General features: G+C 38.8%; 1 protein-coding gene across 4 annotated transcripts; it reads left to right on the plus strand.

The window, feature by feature from the left end:
• Positions 1 to 3,262: 3,262 nt before the first annotated feature.
• lemd1 (LEM domain containing 1) lies at positions 3,263 to 11,086 on the plus strand. 4 transcript variants are annotated; one of them, XM_037773503.1, is made up of 11 exons: positions 3,267 to 3,863; positions 6,463 to 6,565; positions 6,749 to 6,892; positions 8,259 to 8,323; positions 8,618 to 8,665; positions 8,784 to 8,939; positions 9,155 to 9,241; positions 9,387 to 9,479; positions 9,621 to 9,710; positions 10,053 to 10,126; positions 10,341 to 11,086. In XM_037773503.1, the coding sequence occupies exons 1-11, from the start codon at positions 3,663 to 3,665 to the stop codon at positions 10,651 to 10,653; spliced, it is 1,374 nt and encodes a 457-aa protein (XP_037629431.1). In that variant the 5' UTR covers positions 3,267 to 3,662; the 3' UTR covers positions 10,654 to 11,086. The 4 variants fall into 4 exon arrangements, with proteins under 4 accessions (XP_037629434.1, XP_037629431.1, XP_037629433.1 ...); XM_037773505.1 differs by having other exon boundaries at positions 3,268 to 3,863; positions 6,472 to 6,565; XM_037773504.1 differs by having other exon boundaries at positions 3,274 to 3,863; positions 6,469 to 6,565.
• The last annotated feature ends 384 nt before the right edge of the window (positions 11,087 to 11,470 follow it).

Here is an 11,470-nt window from a genome sequence, read left to right on the forward strand (position 1 = left end):
GTATTTTGACTTTTTAGTTTGGCCCATGTCCCATCCACTAACATGGAGAAGGTGGACTTTATGACCTATGCTGCAGCCAGCCTAGTCGCGAGCCGCCAGCTCGGTCGTCGCCGTGTTAAGAGATGCGCGGAGGCAATAGAAATGCTCCCAATTTCGTAATCAGCACCTTTAAGGTTAAAGAGTTGTGTAGGAAAATGAATTAACTTATAATGAAATCAATCAAGCATATTAGTAGTTTTTATGTACATTAATGATGCTTGACTCATCAGTATGATTACTGGCTTTGAATAAAGAAGCACAAGAGCTGCATGGAAATGTGAACTTTATATCTGCAGATATATTTTGGTCACAATAGACACAACAACATAATAAAAACTGCAAGGCTCCCTGTGCCCAGTGGTTGAATCAAAATGCTGAGGTAATGATCTCCTTTGTGCTTGTGGAAGTCAGGCAGAGGGTTGCTACAGAATATAGAAACACTTTACGTAATCCGTTTTGAATTCAGAAACAGAATCCTTTTGATTAACATTGCACCTTTTCCCCGTAGACATTGGTTTAAAATGGCATTTTTAATCAAAGATTATTCTGTAAAACCCCCAGAGGAGTTGAATAGCTTGCAGGGTTTTGCTGTATGATTCAAGCATCGGGTAGGGGTCAATTTATTTGAGTCTGTGCTGTGAAAAAATACAATTCCTTCTGTCTAAAGACTAACAAGACAGTTTCATTTCGCTCCCCCGGGCCTCAGATGAATACTTACAGTTTCTTTGGTTAATTATTCATGCCGATGTGAGTTTTAAATCCTGAATGCTTTCTGCAGCCTGCTCCTTTTTTCCCCCTCTTCTTTTTGTTTTCTAGCTTTCAGCCTTTCTCAAACTGCACCAATCACCAAATCAAACCACAACGGTGTCTTATGGCTTTCTATTCCTATGTGAGTTCGTTCTAACATTTCACATAGGGTTTAAAGCCATTGGATACGCAGTGGACGATCACCTGAGGAACTGTGTTTGAAGACTTTTTGGACATTATTTTTAAGATGTCTTTGCTACAATTCTCTGCTATTTGCAAATGCTATTCATCCCCTCACCTTTAAATGTGTTTAAAGTTTAGCTTCTGTGTCATTTTGTTTATCCCAGCTATTTGTAGCATCTAAAATCTTATGTAATGATATTAACAAAAACTGTAGCAGCTACATCATGCACCTTTCATTGCATCAAACTTTTGAAGTTGTGGGGCAAATACAGATATTTTGAATTGGAGCTAGATTTTTTCCTGGAGTTGTTTTTGGGAAACGACTGCCTGGAAATTAAACCGTTTATTTCCTGCTGCTCACAGCTGCTCTACAACTTCCATGAACAGCTTAGAGCTCTCATTACTGTGAAGTTTACTGTGGAAATCACAACTCCGTGCATTCAGAGACGTGTTTAATTTAATGACTCTGGGATATTCTACACCAGCTGTTATTTAAAAGTGGAAGTTCAGGATTTTTTTAGGCCCATCCTGCTGATCACTCATTGGCTCCCAGTGAGGCCATTTAAGTGGGGGTAGGCAGTATATATTTTTAGCATCATTTGGCAAGAATTCCATAATAACCTTTCAGCATATTGTAATTCAAGTGTTCTGAGAGAAAACTAGAATTCTGCACCTCCTCATGACTCTGTTTTCAGGCTTTAAAACATCTAGACTTTGGCCAATCACAGGTCATTTCAGAGAGAGTGCGTTTCTATTGGCTGTTCATTCAACAAGCAGCTGTCAATCTCTTGCAAACTCCAATCAAATGGTCAAACTAGTAAAATGTAAAATGGGAAAGTTTGCTCCGGCTGGTGGGTAATTACAGTAACAGAATATTTATTCATATTTGATCGGAAGTCATGAGTGATCGACAGCCGGCTCTAGCTCGTCTCTGATTGGTTGTTTTCCCTCGGTCTGTGAAATCTTGCAGACGCCATTAGAAGCACCGGAGGACACAGAGGCACATGATTTTTTTCAGATTACCCGTCTCATGCACTACTGTCAGGATATAGTGATACGTTTTATAAAAATAACCTTTTAAAATCATATTTACTCCAATTCTACCCACTGCTGCTTTAAAGACATCTGTTCTACCAGTGTTAAGTTTTATGTTGTATGGCTTCATTACTAACTCATAGAGCTTTACCTAAATGAATAATATTAATAACAGTATTTAAGTGTATGCTGATTGAAATTGAAAATAATTGCTGCTGCTGTTATTATTATTATTATTATTATTTTTTACATACAATGAAATGCTTTTATGTTTTCCTATCAATAAAATGATGGGGCAACATCATTCACCTCAGTGATAGTTACTTAAAGCTGGAGTAGGCGAGATTGGAGCAAATATGATTCAAAAAAGTTATTTTTATAAAACAGTCGTTATATCGTGACAGTAGTACATGAAACAGGTAACCTGCTTCTGTGTCCTCCGGTGCTCCTCACAGCACCTGCAAGATTTCACAGACCGGAGGAAAACAAGCTGTAAGAGCTGATCTGAGGTCTGCTGTCTATGAGGACCGTTTGTCAATCACTCGCGAACTCCAACCAAACGGTCAAATTAGGCAGCGCTGATCAAATATGAATCAATATTATGTTATGTTAATGCTTATTTCTAACCTCAGATGTTTTCAGAATCATCTTGTAGTGCATGGTTTATGCGTAAAATGAGAAAGTTTGTGACGCGCCCGCCATTGTAATCTGTTGAAGGAATGCCAAGTTCTGGTCACATGACTGAAGCACAGCCAATAGGAACGCTCTCTCTACCTGTGATTGGTCAAGATTTAAAGCCTGAAAACAGAGCCATGAGGAAGTGCATTCTGTTACTGTAATGCCTATTTCTCGCCTCAAATGTTTTCAGAAACATCTTGTAGTGTACCGTTTAGCTGTAAAATGAGAAAGTTTGCTCCGGCTGGTGGGCGGTGCTTGGTATTTCCTCAACTGATCTCAACACAAACTTTCTTATGTTACAGCTAGCAGAATATTGACTCATATTTGATTAGTGCTGCCTCGACCATTTTATCGGAGTTTGCGAGTGATTGACAGCTGGCTCCGTTGAATGAACAGCCAATAGGAACGCTCTCTCTCATTTTGTAAAGCCTGAAAACAGAGCCATGAGGAGGTGCAGAAGTCTACTTTTCTCTCAGAACACCTGAATTACAATATGCTGAAAGGTTATTATGGATTTTTTGCCCAATGATGCCAAAGAATATTCTGCCTACTGCAGGTTTAAGTAACACTTCCAACTAGCTAATGTTAACACCTGTTTAAAAACAAAACAGTCAAATAAAGAGTTAACCAAGCCACACATCAGTTTTATTTATTTTAATGTTTAGCATTATTTAATAAAAAATATCTTGCCTTAAATTTAAAAGGTAATGAACTTCAAAGCTTAAGCCTGCAGTGCTTGTATCTTACTCAGTAACAGAATAGTTAAATTGCTCATTGCTGTCAATCAAGTCTTCAGTTGCAGCTGTTCTCAGTTGAGCCAGAGTGACTCTCAGACTGCAGCAGAGGGTTTCTACTAGTAACGTTATAGCTCTGCCTGGGTTCACCTGACTTACAAGAAGGTTTTATACAAATATAAAGAACAGCTAAGCACTTAAAAGCTTAACTATTTAGTCTATTTCCTCGTCGTCCTTGTGTGACACATGTCGCTGTTTGTGGAGGACCCAGCTCTCCTCTCTAAATCTAGACTGAAGTCAGATCTAGTTGCCCACAATGTCGCGCTGCCACCTGCCAAGAGTAGGAAGGAGGTTTACGTGGAGTTGCACTTAAAACACATCGATCAGAAAAACGCAGCGGATTTTTCTAGCGACGAGGAGGAGGAGGATCAAGTACAAGACGTGGCAGTGAGTTGATCAAACTTTTGTTTTGCCAGAATATTTTTTTTTTCTATGGCTGATTTACTTCTGCAAACACAACTTGCAACTTGCTGTAACATGGTGCTATAGTGCTGAGTGTTTTTTTTTTTTTTTTTTTTTTTTTTTATTTGCACATATATAAAACTGCAAAAAAATCCAGTCAATGAAAAAAAACAAACAAGAAATGTGTCAGGAGAGGTCAAGAAGCCACAGGCTTATACAAGTCTACTCCCATGAACCCCAGGAGAAAAAAACACAATAACAAAAAAGGAAGAAAGCTCTAAACTAACATCATTTTAAAAATAATGTTTTCCTACTTGACATCTGACAAATTGCCACCCCCAAAGAAAAACAAACTGTAGGGTGAATCAGCCTAGTGTGGGACTTCTTCAGACTTCTGGAATATATTGCAATTTGAAGCCAATACATTAAATCCACATCCAGTACCACTCCGACATCCCCAGGATGTGTCCTATTCAAACCAAAAAAGAAAATGCAGATATCACACTCATAAAAGAAATGGTAGACATATCAGTACTCTTAGTACCAAGTTGTCTCCGATATATCTTTATTTCCTAATGTGGGACAGTCATGTCCGAAATGTGGGACACTGAAAAGTCAGTTTAAAGGCCATCTGTTAAAAGGCCTAAATCACCATAATTAATATAGGAAACACTCAAGGCTAAATGTGCAATCCCATGTTCAGTAATTTACAATGTTTTTGCTGTTACAAAACCTAGGCTTATAGGTGTGGATGTAACATGAAGAATCGAACAACATCAAACAATAGACTATAATAGCTTTGAAGCATTTAGGCATGTTAGAATGCCTATATTACCATATCTGTTATGCAAAGAAAGCATAATTAAAAATTCATGAAATGTTAAACCGTTATTTTTTTTTAATTTCACTATACAGGGCATAGGGTAAAGTGGGACAATGAAACCTTTTATTGAAATAACAAATATAGAGTATATTTACACTATATTATATGTATATATACACACAATATAATATTTTTTTTGATGAACAAACATATCATGAACATATCCTGATTGAAAAAACTATCAGGATTGTTTTACAAGAAACCTTTAACATTAAGCTTGTCGAAACACGTCACGTCACTGACCTTTGGGCGGTCTTCACACAGGGTGCTTCCTGTTTGATGATTGCTCCACCCTTATCTATGATTGGACATTTATGATGTGATATTATTTTGACCACATAACACCACAGCTTGTGTTAACCAATAGTTTTATTGACTTTTATGTGTTTGAGGAAGATCTACACCCGCTGGAGCTTAGGTGTCCCACTTTAGGCAGTGTCCAACATTAGGGCAACTCACCCTATTAGCATGTTGCCTGGTAAAAGACTTGTCAACAATGCTGCCTTCAAGGACATCAACAATTGTATTTGATAATGAGGGGATGTTGAGCATAATAATAATAATTGCTATGAACTGAATTAAACCGATGCCGTGCAAGGTCAGCAGCTGTGGAGGGGAGATCTGGGTCACTGCTAACAAACAGTCCTCTCAGCTTGCTGTTGCATTTGAGGTCCTTGACCACTGAGCCACCAGCTGTATAGCTAGTTGGTATAGATTTACATGAGACGTTTCTGTAGTTGGCTTCTGCCACCTGTCACACTCATTTATGTGTGCCAAGAGCACCAGCACTTGAAGTCTGGAAGTTGTTTCTGGGCTGTGTCATGGGGAAGAAAGGCTGTCTGTTTGGGCAGACTGTGTTTAGTCTATTTAGGAATAGCCTCCACTATGACATCAACAGTGCTGTAAAGTCATGCTAGAGATTCACATTTAGAAACTGCTGCACAATTTGCTCTCTAGACCCAATGCTGATATTTAGGCCTGAAATGATGAGTCAAATTAATCTGTGAGTCAAGGAAATTAATTGGTAACTAGTTTTATATTAAGCGTTTAAGTAATTTTTTCAAGTAAAACATTTGCTGGACAGGAAGTGCTTTTTTTGTGGGGTTTTCAAATCTAATATGCTGTTTTTTTCTGTTTTATATAAAAGTAAATTTGAATATTTGGGGTTTTTCCACTGTTGATCAGACAAAACAAGCAATTTGGATAAGTCACCCTGTGCTCTGGGAAACTTTGATGGGCATTCATTCACTATTTCTTCGACATTTCGTATTAGGAGATTAAAGAAAATCATTGGCAGATTAATCGATAATTATAATAATGGTTAGTTGCAGCCCTACTGAAAGTGGAGTGTTTTACAGGAGGAATCATTCAAGTGTTGTTAGAGCATCTGTGTGAAAGATAAGTAGAGCGTTTTAAAGTCAAACAATAAGCCTATTGTAGTTATCTGTCAGTTGATATCTGATGAACCGGTATTAACTTATAACCTCTTCTGCTGTGGTTGTTCACAATAGGTAAACGTAACAAGCAGAAGATTCATACAGCACCAAAATTAGATGAATATTGAACAGATTTGTGAACTGCAGCCTCCAGTGGTTTTTATGTTCTATATATCCCACACCTGGAAATGGCTGGCTTTCAAGCTACAGCCTTTGTCGCGTCTCGAACAGCATTCACTAAATTACGCAAATTGTGTTTTGATATGGCGAGGAGGAGGATGCAGAGCTGCTCGACCCGAGTGCTTTGACAGATGATGACCTGAAGGCCGCACTGCTCGAACACGGGGTTAAAGCTGGGCCCATAGTCGGTGAGGTTACACTGATCACTGTCTTGACATTGGTTTTCGTTGTAGAAATAGGATTCCTGCCATCAATAATTCAGTTTTGTGTTGTAATGAAGTCATAATGTTCACCTTCACTCTATTTGTTTTATCTGTTTGCCCCTGTCTTAAAAAAAACAAATTGCTATAGTATTTTTTTGTCTATGCTAGCCTCCACCAGAGCCTTGTATGAGAAGAAGCTTAGGAAACTTCAGTCTGATGGACATGGCCGTCTGAATGGAGTAGAGAAAGGTGTATTGTACTCTGACAGTGAAGAAGAGGAGGAAAATGGAGAAGAGGAGGACGAAGAGTCAGGTATGACCAGAAATGTTGTTTTTTTTGGTCCAGTTATTTTTAGTTTTTATGGTATCAGATAATACCATTACTGTTTGTGTATTTACACATATATAAAAAAAATTATAAAAAAAGATAAAATATATAAATTGCAAGGGAATGTGAAGGAGAAAAAAAGGCAGCATATTGCAGGAAATAATTACAGTAATATACACAATTTCAATGTATCTTATCATTTTAGACATTGTATAAAACAGAGTAGGTTGTATCCAAAAGCATTCACTCATTCACTACTCCATACTCACTACCCAGGGAGTCCTAGAGGACTATATAGTGAGCTCATCGACTTATAAGCATCTCTGCTTTTCAGTTCATGAAAGTATACTTTATATACTTTAACTTAAAGTACTTATCCAATGATTTATGTATTACATAAAGAGACTTGCTCCTTTTGCTATTTGACTAGATGATTTGTGATGAGATTAAAGAAAATAAATAAAATGTGTTGTTCTCGCATGCCTTTACGGTGAACGGATAATCCAAAAACTTGATGAACTGAAGTAAATTCATATCAAAACATCCTTTTACAAACAGTCACAGACTTTAATAGGCTATTCTATCAAAAAGTAAGCACAACTAGAAGCCAAGTATTCTTTTCTGTAGGCCTATATGGCAAGAATACTTAATTATACTTTTCTTAGGTATGTCTTGATCAAAAGATTAAGTAAAAAGGCCTATAAGCCAAGTATGCTTAGACTTTTCTGTATACTTGTCAGTATAAGCAAAGTCTACTTTTGTGAAGTATATCTCTGATAAGTACAAGTAAACTGAAAGTATACTCTTATTTTAAGTTCAAAAGAAATATACTAATAGCACACTTGAATAAACCACATTTTGGTAAGGGAAAGGAACCTGCAAATTGGGGAAACTCTCCCGACATGGTTAAGGTTAATAAATACGAAACACTTTGTGGCCGTTTGTGTTGTGATGCGCTGCACACATTAAATACATTATTTTCACGCCACAACTCATGGATGTGTCTCAATCGCGATGCTCTCTCTCCTCTCGTCTTCCATTTTTCCTTCAGCGCAATGCATGATGGTACTGTATATAGTGCTCAGTCAGTGACCATCGTCAAAGAACGTATATTGCCAAGAAGTGAAAGTCAATTGTTCGTTCCATTGCAACATCAGAGTCAAGCAGCAAAAGCTATACTTCCACCTTTTTTGGAGTGAAAGCGAGTACCGGACGCCAGTAATACTGTATAACATAATGGCTACCTAAGTGTTGATCGAGTGATGGGTTTTGCCTAGTATACCAATAGCCTTGGCCATTTTTGTGGTTATGACCCTGATATGCTTTGTATTATTTTCTGTAACTTGCACAGGTTCCGAAGGAGCAAAAGAAGAAACAGTTGAGCAGTCAGACCGGGCACAACAAGGGAGTAGTAAGGTGAGAAAATTGTATATCTTGATATCTTTGGTTAAATTATTTAGAGTTCCTGTGTTAACGAATAGCACCACTTGAATTATGTGAAATTCAGGAGCTTACACAATCTGTATACTTTGGCTATGCTGTGTAGTAGATGTTCTTGCATTTTTTGCAGCTGTGTTGAAATAAATCTTCCCTGTAGTGCCACTCAGTGGTTACATATTGCAACTGAAAAACTTGCATTCTAACTAAGTGTTGGAAAAAGGACTCGCATTTTGAGTTTTGGCGTGTTTTTTTTTTCACTTGTGTTTTCAGAAGGGTGCTTATGTTTACCCGCAGTGTTTCTTACCTTCATCAAGGCTGGTAAATACTATAGATATTCATATCTTTTGCACCAAATTCTGTCAAACTGAATTCTCAGGGGACACTGATGTATTGTTGTTTTTTTTTCTCTTTGTTTGATTGGGTTGGCCTTTTGTAGCATGCTCGTGCTTCTAGAAACGGGGACGCTAGTCCCAAGTGGAATTCAGGGAATGCGATAAAATCATTGGAGCGGAGTCGGCCTCACTGCTCACAGAGTCCCGTAGGAATTACTAGAGCATCCTCTGTAGATCAACGCTCGGGATTAGGATCAGGGGTAGGCTGGTCTCATTTCACTTCTCTTGTAGATTTTAAATTCTCTGCATTCCTCGCTTAGACTGCAAATGTGTTGTGTGTCCTTCTCAAGCCACCAATGGGATATTTTTCTGTTTTACGGTAATGGGCATTGGTATCTCACTGGTGTGTAGATTGTGTGACGAATGATACATGTTTGTGTTGCTGTTAACATGATGATAATATTAATCCTTGCAGTTTCCATCTGGATTGCAATCGGTTATGTCCAATGGTGACTCATCAGTGTCCTCTCAGGCCTTCAGCATCACTCAAATGGTTGAGGAGGAAAGTTAATCTTACATGTTTTTAAACCCACATTCCACATCTTTAAAAATGACCCTGTCATTTAATTCTATTTATTTTTGTGGTTGTGAATAATCACCGCTAGATTGCTCACTCAGTCATGTACATTCTCACTCTAAAACAACAGATGGAGAGTTGGAGGTCACTCTCTACAGGCTCAGACACTGAGAGACAGTTGAATGGGAGCAATGTGCAGGAACATTGGTCGCGGTCCAACAGGGTCAGTAGTGCTCACATTGCTCAGTCACACTTTAAGCTCAAACTTTGGTGGCGGTTAGAATAGTTGGAGAGGTTCAGTGGAGACTGGAGGAGGAAATTCAAGACTACAGAAATCATAAACTGTTACATCTCCTTTCCTTAGCTGGACATGCCAATTGTGGACAAGTACACCACGAAGAACCAGTCTTTGTACTACACTCCCAAGGCATCCACTTATGAATGGGAAATGAAGGCACATCCATCATACTTTTTTTCCTGTTTTTATTCCATATCACTTGATGGGGGTGTGTGTGCATTGTCTCCAAAAACACTCTTTGTTTGGTGTAACTCCTTTCATTTGTCAGTGTACTGTGCGTAACTCAAACTAGAAAAAATGACACACAATAAACTTAACAGTTGCGCTATTTTATAACATTTTGTCAATATGTCTCAGATCTCTGGTGATTACATTAACGATCACTTTTTTTCCCCCTTCTTCGCTACCTTACTTGCTGGGCCTCTGTGGAACTCTGCTGTCTGGGACATATTTCTCTTTTTCTCTGGTCCACTTTGTCATTTCTGCTTTCTTTTCTAGCTTTCTCAGGAGCCTGTGAAAGATACTTTCAAGGACATATTACCAAACAGTGATGCCACACTCACAAGGATCTAGTAAGTGCCACACCAACACTATTACTGTGCGTCACAGCTTTTACGTTTTTGTTGTTGTTAAATGAGAATAAGAGTTCACCGAAGCACAAGAAATGTACATGAATTTTGAATTGGTGGTCGGTGACACATGGACAACTTGCATAGTAGCGCATACTGACACATGCTGGGAGTTTTGCGATTGGGTTATCGGCACATATATGCTGTTGTATTTCAGTGCCACTCGTCGGAAACCCATCAAGGGTGCAGCGGGGAGACCTGTCCAGTACGCGTACCCAGACACTCCTACCAGTCCCACGACTCTGGAGAGGCGAGAGGTGGAGCGCCGCCTTGTGCCCATCCAGATACAGATTTTGGTCTTCCTCATTGTGGCGTGCCTCCTGTACATCATTTATGTTTGTGTTGAGGACAACTCATTCAGTCCCTTTGTAGCCTTTTTGGACAGTCTAAACCAGGGGTCAGATGGTGAGGAGGGGCTTTTGCTTCAGGCTGAGACACAGGACAAACCAGCACTCTCTGGACAGGAGTAACTCTGGCTTATTTAATCCTCTACATTGATTCACAGATGTGAGGGTTGCTTATTTTGGTGATGCAAGCCATAATGACCTTGTTCTGGGATATCTTCAGGGAGCACATATTGCTTTACTATTGACTCAGTGTCTATGGGAGCAAACCTCAAAGTCTAGTTTTACTGTTCTATTGGTTTTGCTTATGGATGTGTTACCAAAGTACTCTTGGCAGTGTAGTTGAAACAGTTGCTAAAACACGGAAATTAAGCTGAGACTTTGAATATTTTCTCAAAAGTATAAATAATAATGATACTGCTATAACTATTTTCTATTTCCTAACCCAAATTGTCTAATGCCATGGTGTCTTTTCAATGAATTAGTGTCACTGTACTTGTATGTATTTTTTAAAATTTGAATTTGAACCATATTTCAATAAATTATATTTTGCTTCATACTTTTTTGTGTGCAACTGATGATACTAGCTAAATACAGATATAAAAATCAGCAAGGATATATACTGTATATACACCGATCAGCCATAACATTAAGACCACTGAGAGGCGATGAGTGTAACATTGATTAACTCGCTACAATGGCACCTGGCAGTGGGTGGGATATATTTGGCAGCAAGTGAACATTTTGAACTTTGAACTTTGTGTTGGAAGCAGAAATAATGGGCAAGTGTAAGGATGTGAGCGACTTTGACAAGAGCCAAATTGTGATGGCTGGACGACTGGGTCAGAGCATCTCCAGAACTGCAGCTCTTGAGGGATGTTCCCGGTCTGCAGTGGTCAGGACCTACCAAAAGTGGTCCAAGCAAGGAGAACCGGCGACAGGG

The sequence above is a fragment of the Sebastes umbrosus genome, chromosome 6 (assembly GCF_015220745.1).
Source record: "Sebastes umbrosus isolate fSebUmb1 chromosome 6, fSebUmb1.pri, whole genome shotgun sequence".
NCBI classification, from domain to species: domain Eukaryota; kingdom Metazoa; phylum Chordata; class Actinopteri; order Perciformes; family Sebastidae; genus Sebastes; species Sebastes umbrosus.

What these genes read in the sequence shown, in the direction of transcription:
- lemd1 (XM_037773503.1), top strand. Translation starts at nt 3,663, where the DNA reads ATGTCGCTGTTTGTGGAGGACCCAGCTCTCCTCTCTAAATCTAGACTG. An exon ending in CTTATGAATGGGAAATGAAG is followed by an intron (nt 9,711 to 10,052) that starts GCACATCCATCA and finishes TTTCTTTTCTAG; the next exon opens with CTTTCTCAGGAGCCTGTGAA. An exon ending in GCCACACTCACAAGGATCTA is followed by an intron (nt 10,127 to 10,340) that starts GTAAGTGCCACA and finishes GTTGTATTTCAG; the next exon opens with TGCCACTCGTCGGAAACCCA.